The following is a 21,342-nucleotide window of genomic DNA, read 5'->3' on the forward strand; positions in this document are numbered from 1 at the left end:
CCTGTAGGCACTGCAGGCCCGGGCCTACACTTTCTCCGCAAAAATGGCAAAAATGAAAACGCCAAAAATGCAATAAGAATCATGGGGGGAGGAGGGAGGGCTGTAGGGGGACACAAGAGAATACCATGTAGAATTAAGAAAAAGACATTAGATCTAATCGATTCATGAATAATGCCGTAAATTTATATATTATAGAAAGAATGCATAAAATAATAATTTTAAAGGTAAATGCACCAGCTGTACTCTGACCGTATCTACAATTATTGAATAAATCGCAAACGCTTGACTCTATTACTACGGCATGCGTTTTATGATATTGATGATGTTTACATAGCGGGAATTTTTGAAAATGGCCACTGCATGTCCACCTTATCTGGATCCAGGAGAAACCAAACTTTGGAACGATGACAATAAACTTAGTTTGTTATCAAACAAATGGAAAGATTCGAAGGAGTACAAGTTTCCACCCAGGTAACATAAAAACAGTCTTGACTCTAATAATATGTTTAATAATATGTTTGGTTATTCCGCACAATGTAGAGATCTATTCCGTATCGAAGCCGTGGTAAAATTGAAAGTGGCGGGGACCCAAAGTTACACTTCAAAAACATATGAAATGAACCAACCCTAGAAGTCAATGTATAATATTTCGGACAACATTGTTAGGGTGGGTGCTGTCAAATTTTTTAATCCAAGGGAGGCAACTCAAAAATAATGTGTAATTTACTTCATGTATTATAACTTCCATTGACAAACCCGTATCTTTCTACTGTGTTATATAAACGGTTAAAATGGTTCTAAAAACAAAACAGAGTCTGAATTAGGCCGTCTTGTCTTATTTATTCAATTCATATATCGAGACCGAAATTGATTTTAAATCAAGCTTGCTAATTTACTTACAACTCTATAATTTCAATAGAGGATGTCAACCTGCCCAAAATATACCCAACTAAAAATTTAAATATCAATAACATTTTAGCTTAAATAGAGTATGAATTCAGTAAAACACAAATTCATGTGTATGCTCCCGGTGCCAAAGACACGGGAGGCATATTGTGTTTGAATTGCCTGTCCTATGTCCGTCCGCCAGAATTTTTTGTGTACTTAATTCCCTCTAGAAGTATTATGTGATAAAAGCACTCATCATCAAACATTGTAATGGATACGTGTATATCGTTGGGACTTCTAATTCCGATTATTTGTCCTAGAGTAATGACTCGTTTTTGCTATTACACCAGAACAATTTGTCCTCTATCCTTCTATAAGAGTCTTAAACATGCTCAAAGCTTTCAACTAAAATTTGTTATTTATATGTATTGTGATTATGTTTTTGCAAATATGAAATAATTCTAGCTGTTGTTACCTGTGCAACATATTGCGCAGTAGGTCTGTCCGTTATTTTTCGTGAAATAGAAAGTTGCGTTATTTTCAGACGGTATCGAACACTTTGTGTTAAATAATTGTGAACATGTTTTGGTCAGTAAAAAGCGAATTCGTCAGTTTCTATTAAGAGGAAAGGATGTCATTTTACAAGTAAGATGACGGAAAGTAAAGAAAATGTTGCTTTGGATAGTGTAACCGCAAATATATACATTTGCAGTTAAATTCGTATTCATCTTTAAGCAAGTTTAAGTTTTTCATATTATAACAGTATGTGTAAATTATGGTTTGTCTTAATCTAACACCAAAGGAATTTAAAAATGCTGACGGATAGTAGAGTTATGACCCCTGGAAAAAATTAAACAAAACTTAAGAAATATTTAAATATTGCAGAAAAAAACAAGAGGTGAAAATTTAAGAATACAAACCAATATGTCCTTAATTATGTCTCCCCCAGGAGACATATTGTTTTAGCCCTGTCCGTCTGTCCATCTGTCTGTCCGTCCGTCCTTCCGTCCGTCCCTCCGTCCGTCCGTACGTCACACTTCATTTCCGAGCAATAACTGGAGAACCATTTGACCTAGAACCTTCAAACTTCATAGGGTTGTAGGGCTGCTGGAGTAGACGACCCCTATTGTTTTTTGGGTCACTCCGTCAAAGGTCAAGGTCACAGGGGCCTGAACATTGAAAACCATTTCCGATCAATAACTAGAGAACCACTTGACCCAGAATGTTGAAACTTCATAGGATGATTGGTCATGAAGAGTAGATGACCCCTAAGGTCACGGGCCTGAACATTGAAAACCATTTCCGATCAATAACTAGAGAACCACTTGACCCAGAATGTTGAAACTTCATAGGATGATTGGTCATGAAGAGTAGATGACCCCTATTGATTTTGGGGTTACTCCGTCAAAGGTCAAGGTCACAGGGGCCTGAACATTGAAAACCATTTCCGATCAATAACTAGAGAACCACTTGACCCAGAATGTTGAAACTACATAGGATGATTGGTCATGAAGAGTAGATGACCCCTATTGATTTTGGGGTCACTCCGTCAAAGGTCAAGGTCACAGGGGCCTGAACATTGAAAACCATTTCCGATCAATAACTAGAGAACCACTTGACCCAGAATGTTGAAACTTCATGGGATAATTGATCATGAAGAGTAGATGACCCCTAAAGATTTTGGGGTCACTCCGTCAAAGGTCAATGTCACAGGGGCCTGAACATTGAAAACCATTTCCAATCAATAACTAGAGAACCACTTGACCCAGAATGTTGAAACTTTATAGGATGATTGGTCATAAAGAGTAGATGACCCTTATTGATTATGGGATCACTCCGTCAAAGGTCAAGGTCACAGGGGCCTGAACATTGAAAACCATTTTTGATCAATAACTAGAGAACCACTTGACCCAGAATGTTGAAACTTCATAGGATGATTGTACATGCAAAGTAGATGACCCCTATCGATTTTGGTGTCACTCCATTAAAGGTCAAGGTCACAGGGGCCTGAACATTGAAAACCATTTCCGGTCAGTTACTTGAGAACCACTTGACCCAGAATGTTGAAATGTAATAGGATGATTGGTCATAAAGAGTAGATGACCCCTAACGATTTTGGGGTCACTCTGTGAAAGGTCAAGGTCACAGGGGCCCGCACATTGAAAACCATTTCCGGTCAGTAACTTGAGAACCACTTGACCCAGAATGATGAAACTTCGTAGGATGATTGGTCATGCAGAGTAGATGAACCCTAACAATTTTAGGGTCACTCTGTTAAAGGTCAAGGCCACAGGGGCATGAACATGGAAAACCATTTCCAATCAACAACTTGAGAACCTCTCGACCCAGAATGTTGAAACTTCATAGGATGATTGTTCATGCAGAGTAAATGACCCTTATTGTTTTTGGGGTCACTTAGTTAAAGGTCAAGGTCACAGGGGCCTGAACATTGATAACCAGTGCCGATCAATAACTTGAGAACCACTTGACCCAGAATGTTGAAACTTCATAGGATGATTGAACATGCAGAGTAGATGACCCCTATTGATTTTGGGGTCAGTCTATTAAAGGTCAAGGTCACAGTGGCCTGTTCATGTAAAATCATTTTTTGGAAATAACTTGAGAACCACTTGACCTACAATGTTGAAACTTAATAGGATGATTGGACATGCAGAGTACATGACCCCTATTTATTTTGAGGTCACTTGATCAAAGGTCAGGGTCACAGGAGCCTGAACAGTGACTTGAGAACCACTAGGCCACGAGTGTTGAAATTTAGCGGGATGACTGGACATGCCAAGTAGATGATCCCTATTGCAGCCAACCATCAGTGTCTCTTTGACTTTCGCTCCTGACCCCTATTGACTTCTTGCCTATAGGACTTTGCCTTGGGGGAGACATGTGCTTTTTTACAAAAGCATTTTCTAGTTTTTTTTCAGTTGCTTCAGTTAGTGGTTCTTACATTTGAATACGTGTTTCAAATTGGTCATGCACTTATCCTCTCAATAACATAAATACGGGAATAAGTAGACATACTCGTATGATAAATGAAAATAATAGAGTGCATAATAACGTACCTTGATATAAAAATATAAAAATAATTCTGTCCATAGAAAACAAATCTAGGAAATGTCCTTAAACCAACTTCTGCAATTTTCACCTAACTGAAATGAAACTTAGTGGGCATGTGGCATACATGCGTGTTTTCTTACCTTTATGTCCAAAGATTTTTTACCGAAGATTTTGGCCTAAATATTTACCCTGTATATTACAATGACATCTGAACACTGTAAACTCAACTCCAGCATTCTATCCGATTCAAATGAAACTTGGTAAACATTATTGACACGCCCAATTTGTCTGAAGTTTTGTGTCCGATTCTGTTTGTAGTTATACCTTTTTTTTAGACTTCATATTATTCTATCAAGCATTTTCAGCGGGTAAGTATCATAATATTTGTCTTATTGTATTTCAAGTTTATCTTTTTGCACGGCTTGATCATGATTATTTTTATACAATTTTTAATAGAACATCTCGAGGGCTTAGAGCGAAACTGGTCTATCTGTATATAGAAATAGAAGCAGATAGACCAGTTTCGCTCTAAGGGATATGTTCGTGAACAATTTGAATAAATCTTTTACTACATATCTAAAACATTGGTTGCAGGAATATCGGAGGGAATGAGCGGCGATTCAACTCTAACTGGCTCGCTGACTATCATTGGCTACAATACTCGCAGTCGCAAGATTCTGTTTATTGCGCTCCATGCTTACTATTTGGAAGTAGTAAAGACAGGGCCTTATCTTCGTCTGGAGTGAGCGATTGGAAGAATTTATCAACATATGTTAAGCGTCATCAAGTTGATGAATTACATCGTGCTAGTGTTGTTTTAGCCGAAAACTTTGTTGACGTTATGGTTGGCAAAAAAGAATCTATCCTTTGTAAAATATCCTCTTCCAGCAAACAAATAGTAGAAAAAAATAGGCATGTTCTGAAAGAAATCATAGAAGTTCTAATAATGTTAGGAAAACAGAATATTGCAATATGTGGTCACAAAGAGGAGAAAAGTAATTTCATGGCGGTTTTACAAGGGTTGGCGAAAAAGGATCCAGTTCTGTCAGACCATTTAGCCAATGCACCATCCAACGCAAAGTATACTTTGCCTGAAATACAAAATGAACTTTTAAGTTTATGCGGCGACCAAATATTGGACATGCTAACAACTCAGTGCAAGAATGCGGGTGTTTTTGCTATTATGGCAGATGAATCTTCTGACATATCCACGAAGGAACAGTTGTCAATCTGCGTCCGCTACATTGAAAAGAACGAACATAACAGACACAAGCTTAGGGAGGATTTCCTTCGATTCATCACCTGTAAATCAATAAAAGGACAGGCCATCACACAACTCATCTTGGAAAATCTGCAACAATGGGGTCTTGATGTATTGAAGTTAAGGGCACAATGTTATGACGGGGCAAGCAACATGTCCGGAAAGTATAATGGCATGCAAGCTTTAATTCGAGAGCGTGCTCCACTTGCACACTATGTGCATTGCAAGTCGCATTGTCTCAATTTGGCTTTGGTGCACAGTTCTAAATTACAATGTGTTAGGACAATGATGAAAACAGTGCAAGATATTGCATTTGCTTTCCAGTACTCTGCAAAACGTCTTCAGGCTTTTGCCAACGAGCTTGCAAATGATGCCAACACAAGGGAACAGCTTGACAGGCGACACAAACTGAAGACGCTTTGTGAAACACGATGGATGAGCCGTGCTGATGCACTGACAACATTCAAGAATGCTTTCCCTGTCGTCATATATGCTCTGGTAACTCTTGGAGAAGACAACGATGATAAAGCTCGAGAACACTTGATAGGTGTTCTACGGTTTGAGTTCGTCATTGCTTTGACGACTGCGGAACATATCTTGAGTGCTCTTGTTGGTTTGACAGCAATTCTTCAAAAGGTAATTTTATCAGATTTTCAAATTAATGCACAATTAATTATTTCTGCAAAAGCGTTTTTGTTAAGGGTGGTGTTAAGAACTTCTTTAATTCTGGAAAAAATTAAATCATGCAATCGCAAATTTATTAAGTAAATACTTCAACCCATTTTGAATGTAGCAATATTTTCATTGAGAAGACACTTTTAAAAGGAAGCAAAAAGAGAGCATATGCATATGCTTGACAAGTTTTGCGAGTAGTTTGAATAAACGAGCCTAAATTACATAGACACAAACAAGTAATTACTCATTTCTCTCAAACACATAGTTATGGTAGTTCTTCAGGGTTGAACAAATATAGATCTACAATGTACAGTTCTATTTAAACATATATTTTCAAAGCACAATGAAAGGGACATGTGCTTGATTTTTTTGTTAGAACGATTTAAAAATTTTGGTTCCGAGGTTATTTTTCAGCGTGGACTCTTGCGGGCATATTTGACACTTTATTTAAGATATTTTCACGTATAAAAAAGTTCCACGATGTATATTTAAGTGAACCTTGTCATTGTTTTACAATTTTCAATCACATTGTAAAATAAAATGTATGGGTTCGTGTACTTGATTTTACACAATTCACCAAGTATCAATTAAAATCTTTACATTACTGCTTGTTTTATGTAATCATTTGAATAATTCAACGCTAAAACTTGTATCTAGTATCTAGTATCAAAATTAACCATTAGAAAGACCGTTACGAAGATTTTTCGTATTTCTTCCACCTGTATGGCGACTACCAGGCATTACTTTTAAATAGGTTTTTCGGATAAATGAAGCTACACGGTCATTTCCGGTTAATCAAACGGGTAGAACTTCCTTAATTTTATTTTGCCTGTTTACTGTACGTTTAATGATTTGAGCCGCGCCATGAGAAAACCAACATATTGCGTTTGCGATCAGCATGGATCCAGACCAGCCTGTACATCCGCCCAGTCTGGTCAGGATCCATGCTGTTCGCTAGAAGTTTCTCTAATTGCAATAGGTTTTAAAAACGAATAACATGGATCCTGACCAGACTGTACGTATGCGCAGGCTGGTTTGGACCCATGCTAGTCACACACGCACTATGTTAGTTTTCTCATGGCACTGTTCATTTGTTTATCGCTGAATTTCAAATTAACTTTAATAAAATTAATTTGAAACAAATATAATGTGGTAGCAGAATTAGTAAAAATATGATGCATTGAAATATATAACACTAACAATACAATTGTCTAAATGTATAACGTTTAAGATATTGGCAGTGTGTTGCGTCAGAAGATTTGTAAATATGATTATCAAATATATTGTATAGAAACTTTGTATTATTTAAGTTCTGACATGGACTTGATTGAGGCCACAAAAGAGGCAAGGGTAGTTGTTGGTATTCTGAATGAAGAACGTGGAGACCCTCTTGTTTTCGAGGGAATTTTCCAGACAGCAGTAAACATTGCATCCCAGTTCCAGGTAAACAATTCTTTTTCACTAAGTAACCTTTTTAACAGACTGGTAAGACTTAAAGTTATATGTTCACTACTAACAAACTCGGTACTTTATTCAAATATTTGATAAACTGGTTCTTTTAGTTATAATAGTTAAATTTCTGCCCGCATAGATCAAATGTACTTTAATGGCATGTGTTTTGAAAATGTCGACATGATGTACTGGTTTCAGATTGACCCGTCCATTCCACGGCAAATTCAGCGGCAACAACACAGAGCTAATTATGATATAGCAGACCCTGAACAATACTGGAGAGTTGCTCTTTACAATGTCTTTGTTGATCATCTTATCCTAGAAATCACAAATCGGGTGATTTCAAATGAGGATCGTTTCACCACTCAGTTGCTGATACCTACCAGACTACCGGAATTAACTAACAATCTGGTGGATGTATGTATTGTTTAAGTACTCCGAATAATATTGACAATTTAGATCCATCTTATTTTCTTATGTAAAAATGTGCTACCATCTTTATTCAGAAACCTGTATAGATAAAATGCTTATTCATTTTTTATTAAATCTTTCTTTCTCAATAAAGTCAATAATCCGTTAAGTGAAACTGCATAAAATACTTTTATTATTATGTGCAGAAGAACCCGCTGACTCTATGAGTTCGCATGTGAGTGTCTGTTGAGCTGTCACGTTCATAAAATAATTAAATTCCTTATCTTTGGCTGACAGGTTATATACACTTGCTATGCAGAGGACATCAACTTATCAAAAGAGCTCTTTGAATATGAGATACGGAGATGGACTATGAGGTGGTCGGATGGTGCACAAAAACCAACCACACTAATCGACACCCTAGACCGAACCCAAAGTGAAGCGTACCCGAGCATCTACAGTATACTGAAAATATTGTTGTCAATGCCAGCCACATCAGCGTCATGTGAACGGTCATTCAGCAGTATGAAGAGAATAAAAACATACCTTAGAAATACAATGACTGAAAACCGTCTCGCCAGTCTTGCTCTGTTGCATATTCATCGAGATATGGAGATAGATGTTGACAAAATTATTAACAAGTTTGCCTCGGTTAAATGCCGAAATATTGAATTCATATAGATGGAATGTCATACTAACACAGCTTGAGTTATTTAACGCTGATGAAATAAAGTAGAAAATAAATCATAGAAACCGAGAATAAATGGCACTGATTACAGTTTTGTTTAATACCTCAGAAATGCACCAGATTGCACCATTTAACGTACATTTTCAAAAAAATTTCTGGGGGAGCATGCCCCCAGGCCCCCTTAGCAAATCGCACCTTCGGTGCTCTTACCTGTGTTTTTTCTTTCATTTTTTCTGGACTGCAGTGTGTGTTTACAGAGGAGGCACATTTTGTTTTATATAAAACTTTAGATGAACCCATGCAGTGTTCGCTGCCTACTTGACAAGAGAATAAAATTGAAGTGTGTAGTAATGATTGCATTGATATATAATGCATACACTTTCCAAAATTGTGCATAAAATAGTACGACTACATATGTCACATGGCAGTAATGTGCCCGTGATAGCACCAAAGTCTGCTGCAGACATACATCAAAATTTCCAGTAACTTTTTTAATCTAAGCTTCCACAGGGACGTTTTTAAAATGGATGAAAATTTGCATTAGTAGAAACATTTAAAAAAATCATGTATAGGGTAAATGAAAATTGATAAATATCTTCAAATCCCGAACGTTCCAACTTTTTTAACGGTAAAATTAACCATGATGTTTTCTGTCATTACACCGAGTAACCACTTCATCGGAAACCCTAAGTTATTCGAGAACGAGGTCAAAACAAAAATGGCGTCGAAATAGGTGTGCGTAAAATTACGTGGTGCGACGATAAAGACGGTGAAGCAATTTTTGATTCTAAATGACCGGTTTGAACATTTCATGAAAACGAAAGTAGGCCTTTTCTGCGTCTTCAGTATAAAACGCTGCACAGTGTTTGCATCTACATCGTCAGTATGATGAATTTTATTCTGATTGTTATCGTCGTGTAAGTTTGACATCTTTCGGGCAAATTCGACACCCTGATGGAGTTTTAGAAAATATTCAAGTTGAACATTTTGCGCAATGGCACCTTATTTCGACAGGTCAGTAACTCCGACATACTTATACAAGTATTAGAGCAACTGCATCTAATGTCGACCCCCTTCATATATCGACCCCTCTCGAGTTCTCCTTCATATTTGCATATTTTGTCACATGTAGTAAAATAGATTGTGAGGCAGTTTATGACGTCATCATACCTCTTCGCGGAATTTGTTTATTGGCCAAGTTTTGCTGCCAGGAGAGATTTGAAAAAAAATGGTCGAAAATTATTGTCGCAAATAAGGAGGGTGTGAATTTTGGACAATCTCATGTATCATTATTTTCTGTTTTTGAAGTTATTTTATGAAAAGTTATTCCAAAAAAAGAAAGTAGATCGATAAAATTGACTGAAATATCCATTTATCTCGGTTTAATTAACAGTAATAGCAGGGTCGATAATACGTTACGCTCTTTATACATTGTATCATTTATCAACCCCGACTGTATTTCAAGTTTCATAACAGGTTTGATTACTTTTACATGATGATAACGCCAATAAACTATATGATAATGTACATAAAAAATATAAAGATATATGGTAAATGTCAGTCTGTGAAATTGGTCTGCCTTTCAGTCGAAAAAATCTGTATGATGACACAAGCCAAGCAGACATTTACGAATGTAGATCTAGCATTTTTGACGGGGTGATTTCTGTTCATATTTCTGGAAAATAAGTGTGAGTCCCGCGGTCTTCGATAGGCCTATATTTAGTATCTAATAAAGATCTATAATGAAAACTCTAGCTTTACTCGGCACTACGGCATCCTTACATGTACACAACATACAGGTACCGAGAGGTGCTGCATGGTTCATTCGATCCCTTGCACTTTGTAAATGTTAACATTATTGTATGATGGAAATCGATACACACAACCTTCATAAGTATACCCTTAATGAAATATCTACGCCTTTTTAGCTCATCTGATTTTTTGAAAAAAAATGATGAGTTATTGTCATCACTTGAGCGGTTGTCGGCGTCGGCGTCGGCGTTGCCTGGTTAAGTTTTATGTTTAGGTCAGCTTTTCTCCTAAACTATCAAAGCTATTGCTTTGAAACTTGGAATACTTGTTCACCATCATAAGCTGACCCTGTATAGCAAGAAACATAACTCCATCTTGCTTTTTGCAAGATTTATGGCCCCTTTTGTACTTAGAAAATATCAGATTTCTTGGTTAAGTTTTATGTTTAGGTCAACTTTTCTCCTAAACTATCAAAGCTATTGCTTTGAAACTTGGAATACTTGTTCACCATCATAAGCAGACCCTGTACATCAAGAAACATAACTCCATCTTGCTTTTTGCAAGAATTATTGCCCCTTTTGGACTTAGAAAATCAGTTTTCTTGGTTAAGTTTTATGTTTAGGTCAGCTTTTATCCTAAACTATCAAAGCTATTCCTTTAAAACTTGCAACACTTGTTCACCATCATAAGTTGACCCTGTACAGCAAGAAACATAACTCCATCCTGCTTTTTGCAAGATTTATGGCCCCTTTTGGACTTAGAAAATATCAGATTTCTTGGTTAAGTTTTATGTTTAGGTCAACTTTTTCTCTTAAACTATCGAAGCTATTGCTTTAAAACTTGCAACTCTTGTTCACCATCATAAGCTGACCCTGTACAGCAAGCAACATAACTCCATCCTGCTTTTTGCAATAATTATTGCCCTTTTTGGACTTAGAAAAATCATTTTCTTGGTTGAATATTATGTTTAAGTCAACTTTTCTCATAAACTATCAAAGCTATTGCTTTAAAACTTGCAACAGTTTTTCACCATCATAAGTGGACACTGTACATCAAGAAACATAACTCTATCCTGCTTTTTGCAAGAGTGATGGCCCTTTTTAGACTTAGAAAATCATGGGTAGGACAATATTTCTATTATACAAAAAAAATCAGATGAGCGTCAGCACCCGCAAGGCGGTGCTCTTGTTTACTTTTTTAAATCAACTGAAAAATTTTGCTTTCCACCCCGCTACGTCTCGATCAAAGTTTGAAAACACAAGAATTTAAATTTACCAACATCGATATTAGCAACTCAGATTAGATTAAACCCAAACATAGTTGATGAGATCTACAAATAAATTGAAAAATATAATAAGGTGGATGAAAATATATTATAAATCTCGGACCTTTCGACTTCGGCCAAAAGGGATTCAGGACCCATAACTTGCTTACGTTTGACCCGCAACAGCATATTCAAAATGTTTACCATCAGCGCGTGCTCACAAGAATCTCCTTGTTTGTTTGTGCAGCATGCACAAAATCGGTATAAAACAAAGGTTTTATGCAAGATTCCAAATGGTATAAGAATGAAATATTATCTGTGTGTATTCTGAATTGTATTGGAATGACATGTTATCTGTTTGTCGCAAAATAAATTTCTTTTGCTTGAATTTTTTTTTATAAACTTAATTGGGGGTCGATAAATGATGCAAGGGTGGATATATGCTACACTTAGTGTATAAAATGTACCAAAGATTTTCATTGGATATATTTTCTTAAACAGTCACTGAAAGTACTGAAGATGACCAATGAAAAACGTTCTTTCAAATGGTACTATTTGGCGGAAAATCGGATGACAAATTTACGAAGCACGTGATATTATAGCTAAAAGGCTCGATAATAGATGCTTTGCTACAACTTTACATTAATTCTACATAAGAATGACAAAATAACAACTGGTTGGCACCAAAAAAATAATTTCTTTGCTTTAACGTATATGTGCACTTAATATGTTCTTGAAACTATCAGTAATATGAATCTAGTTGCCGTTAATTTTGATCAGAAATAGTGTTTAAGAAAATTTAGTCTGAATGAAATTAGTGTTTTTAACATGTAAGATACGTTACTGAACTACTTGGGTATGTTTTATGCACATATGAAAGGAATGGTACCTATTTACAGAGTACTATATCTTATCATTCATATTGGTATACTATTTTCTTTACCCATAGGTACTGATTTAAACTTTGCTTTTACTGAAAAAATTTTTACAGACGTTTCTTGTAGATATTATTTCAAAACAGTAAACATATCTACAGTTAAATTTATTACTGACTTAACAGTTCAGCATAAGCTAAATTTCTGACATCAATTGAACTTTAAACACCAAAATTATGTCATAATAAAACCAGTAGGCTACAGTTTATTGATAATTTTAACACAAATAAACTCAACTGGAACAAGAACTAATTCTAAACTAAAGATACCAAATGTAACGTATCTTGTCTTCAAGTATTCAAACATTCTACTGAGAAGTCAAAAACAATTAAATCTCAACACCTGATAAACTACAAAGCAGATGTTATATACCGGAACCCTAATTACTTATATATACTCAGATCGCAGATATACTGGAACACAGAGAAACTCATTGGTAACGTATCTTGCATACTCTAGTTGCGGTCAGCAACTTGTTTACAATAACATTATTTTTTTATTTTTGTCTAGGAGAAATGAAATCTCAAAATTTTCAGCTGGCTTGTGTTCGTTTGTGGTGACTAGAATATCAGCAAAGGAAACCCAAAATTCGTCTACAAAATTTGTACAAAACACCATCTCATGATTTAGTTTCATAAAACTAATGTGTGCCTCCTCTTCATCGGTATCCATCACTTTGGTCAAGTATCACTTCCCGTTGTAAGTTGCCGCCCCAAATGACTCAACATCGCGATTTTATTGAAAACACAGACAAAGACAAATTGATGTGTGTCAGTTTGCGAAGACATGATTATTGAGCAGTAAATAATACAGATCCGGATCAGCTGCCACTTTTTTAGGTCTATACAGTTTGCAGCATAATAATCGTGGTTTTTAACAACAAGTACTTTCGTGACTTTTGACACTTTTTGTTTCGGAGAATTGATTGAGTAATAAGAGGTATATCATAAAAATAAAAATAGTTATTCTTACCAAATATAAAATACTTCGAGTCTTGGTGCCTAAATCTGACTTCAGTATGTTTGCAATTGTTTCTATGGTCATTTACAACTAAACAGGGATATACCTTTCTCGGAAGTATCACCTTCACGTTTGTTACCGTAGATCCGGTGAACCTTCCATGCATAACAATAATTATCATTATCTTTAATATTTATCATCAGTATTAATCATTATTATAAAAATACAAATCATAATAATAGTATTAATTATGAATTATTATTATTATTACAATTCTTATTATTATTAGATCTATATTACGAATATAGTAAGTATTATTATAATGATGATGATGATGATGATTATTATAATTATCATTATACATGTTATATTTGTATTGTTGTTATCGTGTTGTTGTTGTTTGTCCAGTGCGCAAAAATGTAATATATATATAAAGATAGGATTGTATGATTTCAGTCATTCTATCAGCAAGATACGTTACCACTACACATATAGTCCAATTGTTAGCATTGGATAAAAAATCAAACGCTTTAACTAGAAATACATGCTCATTGTGCTAGTGCAAATGCACATCTGCGACATGTTCCTCTTATATAAGGAAAAATGGTAGACATTTCTTCAAAACATCAGCTGTTCATTTAAGAACTGACTATATCTACACGATGCATGAAATGCCTATGTTAAAATGGACGCGATACTTGGACAAACCATTTTGTTTAAAATAAGTTGTGCGTAAGATTCCTCACCCATTGTTAAAGAAAAGTTTTCCTGCCATGGAAATGTTATTTTTACGATTTAACTATGATGTAAGGACAATATTTCGAAACAGCAAGATACGTTACTGTCTGTGTAAGAAACGTTACCATAACTGCACGTCCAAATGGCACAGGCATTTCATTTTGATTTCTGAAATTGTTGTTTGTCGTAGTAAAACAGTTTCATAAAGACATAAACAGCAGTTGGTGTAATAAAATCTGCCAAAATAATATCATTATTTAGATATAAAATTGACTTACCCCGATTTCAGATGATGCAGAGAGCAGTATACAGACACAAAACAATGGTAAAATGGCTTCCAAAATTACGAAGTTATTGACACACTGAATCATGTTTTTAGTACTGTCAGAAATCGATGCGATTACATCATAAATATATTGTTGTGTCTAAGTGCTTGCTAGACTGTATCGTATCTTGCAGTAACGTATCTTGCGAGATTAAAGTTGATTAGGGTTTTATGAAAGAAAATTAACTTCATATTGTTTAAAATTAAGTTTCTGTTAAATGTTATGTGAACAGCGAGTCAGCAATACTTTTAAATCTTGACCATTCTGCTTCATTCCAAAGCTTTAACTGCTTTTACAGGTAACGTATCTTGCATGAGTTAAAGTAGCATTGCCGATTTCAATATTTGACCCATTTTAAAACGATCAGGTGTTATTGGTGGATGTATATGTTATCAATTCGGGGTAGCAAATTGATTCATTAGTTTGGAAATCACTATTGGAGGCACAATAGATCGTTCTTAATTATATTTTTGTACTGAGATTTCCATGTAACGTATCTTGCAGCCATTTTGGAGACAACGTGTTTACGATTTTATTAAACAAGATATACATGAAGTATTTCTCTGGTGATATTTTTATTCCTACTCTGACAATGCTAAATACAAACAAACACTAAATATCACCGGAAATAAGTTTTCCCTGTTATTTACACACAGACAAATTGAATACTTTGAAGTGGCGACATGAACATTTTCATTATTTTGTTTTGATAAATGGAATATCTCACCTAATATTGACATCAAAAGTACAAAATAAGTGTTTGTCTGCTTAGATGTATTGTAGTTTTGCATAACAAAACCCAATAGACCAAAATATACCAGTCAGATTATCCTATACTTGTCTGAGACACAAAATGAGGGCAAATTTACATTCTTATTTAGAATCAATGTTTAACTAATTTCTTTGTTTTATTTAACACTTTGATTGACAACCAGATGATGTCAAAATGCATTGACGTCATGAAAAAATGTTTGTCCAAAAAAACGCATTTATTGTTGAAACTTTACTGTTCAAAAGTTTTACATAAAATTCCAAGAAACGCAAAAATCCCTTTTTATGGAAGCTGATAAGGAGCATACCTACAAAGTGGTAAAAGGGCGGTTTTAGTTTTACTAAATTTTGTATTGTATATATTTTAAACACCTTATCTAATGTTGATTTTGGTAACTGAAAGTCTGGGTCGTGCCTCTAGTTCGATTTGAACTTGATGCCGGGGATGTCGAAGTTTGGAATCTAAATATCGTCAAGCTTGTAACTTCGACATGTTTTGATACGATTTATATACTACCAAAAATATAAAATTACTTGTAGACATGTTAGGCAAGTGGTCTAGAGCGCAGCTACACTTTTATTTTCCGTTTTGACATGGAGGCCCACTGTTTGAAATGCTTTTTTTATTGGTTCATTACAATACATATTGTTTCTGGTTTTCCATTGGTTGGTTGAAATCCTACTGTTTGCGATATTTATATATAATTTTTTTCTTGAACTAAACAAGAGATCTATATTTATCAATACATATAGAGTCTAGAGTTTAGTCATTTGTTGACTATTGAACTAGTTTCGGCACCTCGTTAGAAGTTACGCGGTAAATTTTTGTGACTAGTATGCTGCGTTAAATATCCTTTTTACGCAACTAATCATGAGTTATATGAGCAAATAACATCTGCCATTATTTGCTCATATAACTCATGATTAGTTGAGAAAAAGGACGCGTTTTATTATATGGCCTACCTATGAATTCTGAAAAAATTGGCTTGTATTTCACACTGAACAGGCAGAAAAAATCTGTATGTCTGTAAATTTCGTATTGTACCTTTCATGTTGAATGCCTCCGGACTACTTTCATTAATATGCATGAGCTGACACAGTTCTATGAATAGTGCACATAAAAAAACTGCATTTAGTTCCATTTCAATATCGATAAACATTGAAACTTTTGTTCAGTAACAAAACAAAAAAGTAAAGGTATCATTATAACAGTAGTTAGATGGGATTTTGTGTACGGCTCTTGTGCCATGGATTTTGCAAGGTTGGATCACACTCTGTGCTTGCGCGCTCGTGAGATCAGATCTGGCAAAAATCCACTCCGAATACAACATCCCAGATCAAGCTACTGTTATAATAACCCTATTATATCTATATAATGTAGATGGAGAGAAGGTTTATACAAGAGTCAGGTGTGTGTTTTAAATTAAATACATAACGGCATTGATCTTATGTAAATTATGCAAGACGGAATCAGAAATCCAAGGAAAGTTGACATTGTTTAAATAACTACGAAACGCGTTGTGAAATATATTTAACAGTTACCATTTTTGGCATACACTTATGTGCTTATTGTTAATTTCTATGTTTAAACAAACAAAATGTTGTTAAAAGTGTTTTAATTGCTTGTGTTCCATATCTTTTTAAAACTCCCTTAGGATGTCGAATTTACGCCCCCCCCCTGTCGAAATAGTGAACCCAATGTGGACGTAAGTCAGTCACGTATTGCATTATCAAATTGAACTTGTATAACAGCTACACTAGATGAAATGCGTGGGAAATAATTATTTACTTTAATGCCATGTCGAAGTTAGGACACATAGAGATTGTAATAATTATTACCAAGATTTTGTCTTAATCTGTCGAAATATAGGTCCTTTGCTTTATTATCTTATATATAACTACATTAAATACAGCAAATGTCGCAACAGACATAACGCATTAATTTATGCTGACGAGTAGGCTCTGATTATAAGATTTCATTACTCAAGCTATAAAATGTAAAACAAAGTTTTTTATTGTTTTGCAGATTATACAAATGCTGGCTAATTGTTACAGGAAACAATTTAATATATGCTCTTTATGATGTTTATTTATTTATTCGCTGCTGCCTTCTTTTTTAACATGGTACCATTTTCCATCGTCTGAGTGGTGGATGCAAGTTTTGATGGGGAGTAGCTGCAACACATCGCACAAATTTGTCTCGACATTTTAACCTGAAAGAAGGCGTTTTTGTTACCGAAACGTGGAGTACTCGGCTGTGAATGTTTTAAGTGACGATGATATGTTCTTATTGTTTGCTATTCAATATATTTTACTTTGCATGAATTTTTGTTGTCTATTGATAATTGTCATAAATTCATATTAGTCCCAGACCTTGTATTCATGTGCATGCTAATTAATTGCACAGGTGCTTTTAATGCACAAGTCATTGACGTAATTAGTGACGTCAGCTCAGATTAAGTTAACATACCTGAAGAATCTGCATGGTCGAAATTAGAAAAGTGTGATTTAAGCACTGGATATGGTATATAACAAGCTTAAACCACTTGCCTGCTGTAAATATCCTTTAAAGAAGATATAACCAAATAATTTTGAATAATATGTCGAATTTGCATGACAATGTTTTATCTTGTCGTACAAATTCGTCACCACTGGCCAAGGTCATGCTTGGAAAACGGTGAATATTATTTGTTTCTAAATATCAACATCAAATATAGTTTTGTTTATATTTCCATCAAATAAAGTCAAATTGCAATAATTGTAAGAATAGCTTTACATAAGTAACTTCGCTGACCATACTTATAGAAAACTGTAAGTGACATAACAGTGGTTTTCGTTCAAAATGAATTTGAATGTGGAAGTTGCCCGATGAGTGTATCAGAAAAAGAAAGGAGGCCTGTGTGATCAAGATGTTCTCATGATGTCACGTATAACAAGAGCACCGCCTTGCGGGTGCTGACGCTCATCTGATTTTTTTTGTATAATAGAAATATTGTCCTACCCATGATTTTCTAAGTCTAAAAAGGGCCATCACTCTTGCAAAAAGCAGGATAGAGTTATGTTTCTTGATGTACAGTGTCCGCTTATGATGGTGAAAAACTGTTGCAAGTTTTAAAGCAATAGCTTTGATAGTTTATGAGAAAAGTTGACTTAAACATAATATTCAACCAAGAAAATGATTTTTCTAAGTCCAAAAGGGGCAATAATTATTGCAAAAAGCAGGATGGAGTTATGTTGCTTGCTGTACAGGGTCAGCTTATGATGGTGAACAAGAGTTGCAAGTTTTAAAGCAATAGCTTTGATAGTTTAAGAGAAAAAGTTGACCTAAACATAAAACTTAACCAAGAAATCTGATATTTTCTAAGTCCAAAAGGGGCCATAAATCTTGCAAAAAGCAGGATGGAGTTATGTTTCTTGCTGTACAGGGTCAGCTTATGATGGTGAACAAGTGTTGCAAGTTTTAAAGGAATAGCTTTGATAGTTTAGGATAAAAGCTGACCTAAACATAAAACTTAACCACGAAAACTGATTTTCTAAGTCCAAAAGGGGCAATAATTCTTGCAAAAAGCAAGATGGAGTTATGTTTCTTGATGTACAGGGTCTGCTTATAATGGTGAACAAGTATTCCAAGTTTCAAAGCAATAGCTTTGATAGTTTAGGAGAAAAGTTGACCTAAACATAAAACTTAACCAAGAAATCTGATATTTTCTAAGTACAAAAGGGGCCATAAATCTTGCAAAAAGCAAGATGGAGTTATGTTTCTTGCTATACAGGGTCAGCTTATGATGGTGAACAAGTATTTCAAGTTTCAAAGCAATAGCTTTGATAGTTTAGGAGAAAAGCTGACCTAAACATAAAACTTAACCAGGCAACGCCGACGCCGACGCCGACAACCGCTCAAGTGATGACAATAACTCATCATTTTTTTTTCAAAAAATCAGATGAGCTAAAAATGACATCATAGAAATTACTCAAGAAAAATTATTTAATGACATTATGGGTTTCTCCACGCGGATATTAATTCAAGATGTCGAATATACACAACTGTCGAATTTACCCGAAGTTACTCTAGTCCAAATATGTACTGTTGATGTGAAAAAAGTTATTCTAAATTCAACAGTTCATTTTTGTTACATTTTTCATTTTTTTCCAGCTCTATCAGAACTTTTTTCGACAAATGGTCCTTGTGTGACCCTCTACCAAGATTAATTAAATCTAAATTAAATTTATTTATTTATTTATTTATTTATTTATTTATTTATTTATTTATTCAATGGTATATATCATTATTGGTTATTTTTTCATATAATTTTGCAGAGTCTTTGCCTCACCCACGTCACATGGATTAAGAGTGGTCAACATTGTCTCCCCTGGATGTAGATGCTTGGATTTAGCTGACCTTTGCTGTAGTCCGATATAGCGGTATGTGTCTTTTTTTACTCTAAATGTTCTTTCAGATTTCTTCCCTGATTTAATAATTTCCTGCAGACTGTTTCAGGTTTTTGCTGGTACACCGTCATGTACTTTTCATTACTGTTCATTCGTTTCAGATAAGACATAATCTTTTTTGAGAGTTTTACCCCAGAATGTTAACATTTGTTAACATTTCTGTATGGCAGAAGTCCCAATACAATTATTCAGTCTGTGCACAGTGGATGCATGCCGGCCACCAACATACCAGCCATAATTAACGTTCTTTGGCAATTAGGTACTGATTGAACAATTCACAGCCTCACATTTCTATGTACTGGTAAACAGACACATGGTTTCAATAGCAGAGACACTCAGTTTGATTTTGATGACTTCTTGTAGTAAAACTCTGTCATTGTTGTCAATATTCAGGTTGATTATCTGGTAGTGATGCAGGAACTTGGACCTCTGCCACCAGAAGTTTGAACCGGAACCAGAGCAAACATAATAGTGATGGGCACAATTAGAGCAGTCTCCATCATAACAAGCCACAGTCGCATCCAGGACACTTGGTAAGACCTTCTTAATAGCATTAATGTCCCCAGCCTTTTCCTTCCATAGAGCTTTTAGAGTCTAGACTACAATGGGCTTTAATGTCTGCACTGAAGGCTGTTTTGAAATCTTGATTTTGTCTGCGGGTTGAGCCAGGAAACATCTCCGTACTGAAATTTGCTCTGTAGCACTGATGGAATTGAGCTTGTCCGACATGTGTTGGATCAGCCAGTCTTTCTACCTTCCATATGGGATTAAGTGCCTTAAGTGCTGCATCCACGTCTTCAGCTGATCTGGAATCCCCAGCTGTTGTAACGCATCAAAGTCCCTTGCAGCACTAACTGGGTGCTGATAGGTTTCTCCATTTCATACTTTGACAGAGAGGCATGATTGTGTCTCGTAGTTTTCTGTGCAGTATGCATGCCCTCCGGGACAAGTCACATTCATTCCTTTATCTTTCAGCCAAGCACCTGTCCAGTATAGTTTATTTTGAACACAGGCTGCTATAATAAACTGTTGGGATGTCATAGCCTGAGAGGCATTCTGTCCCGGTGTAACGGTCAGATTTTTCCCCAGTCAGTTTTTTCACCGGGGAAAAAACCAACCAGTTGATTCTTTCCCCGGGAAAAAAATCAACCAGTTGGTTTCCCCCCCCTACTTTTTGTGCATAAACAAGGGAGAAAAAAACAACCAGTTGTTTTTTTCTCCCCCCTAGTTCCCCCCCCCCCCCCCCCCCATAATAACTAAGTTTTTGTGCATAAACGCATTGACAACAGTCAGGGGACCTGTAACTGTTTTAGGTTATGTAACCTATTTCAGTTACTTTTTCAAGAATTTTATAACCTGTATTAGTTATAAAATAAGGATAACCCAGGTAAGTTATTCAAAAAAAGCCTTTTTACTGTTCTCACAAAGTGAGCTTTAAAATGCAATTAGTAGCAAACTGTGGTTAATCAAATTCTCTTTTAGTCTGATAATGACCTGATGAGCATAATGGGATGTTAAGAGTTTTATAGCTTAAAAACCATTTGCGTAAGATTTTGTAAAAAAATTTACTGCACAGCTGGAAAGATAAAAGGCCAAGGATTCAGGAAATGATTGCATTAGTCACATTCAAAATGAGAAATTGACACAGGAGGGCTTTGTAATATTTTATGATAACTGAAACAAGTTATGAAAGTTAACAC

At 35.3% G+C, this 21,342-nt stretch overlaps 1 protein-coding gene across 1 annotated transcript; it reads left to right on the forward strand.

Annotated features, from left to right (window-relative positions):
• The first annotated feature begins 349 nt into the window (after positions 1–349).
• Positions 350–20,089, forward strand: LOC123555777 (52 kDa repressor of the inhibitor of the protein kinase-like). The gene is made up of 6 exons (XM_053547248.1): positions 350–471; positions 4,555–5,778; positions 7,207–7,339; positions 7,547–7,765; positions 8,057–8,410; positions 20,036–20,089. The coding sequence occupies exons 1-6, from the start codon at positions 350–352 to the stop codon at positions 20,087–20,089; spliced, it is 2,106 nt and encodes a 701-aa protein (XP_053403223.1).
• Positions 20,090–21,342: the final 1,253 nt, after the last annotated feature.

Source organism: Mercenaria mercenaria, chromosome 7 (genome assembly GCF_021730395.1).
Source record: "Mercenaria mercenaria strain notata chromosome 7, MADL_Memer_1, whole genome shotgun sequence".
In the NCBI taxonomy this organism is placed as follows: Eukaryota; Metazoa; Mollusca; class Bivalvia; order Venerida; family Veneridae; genus Mercenaria; species Mercenaria mercenaria.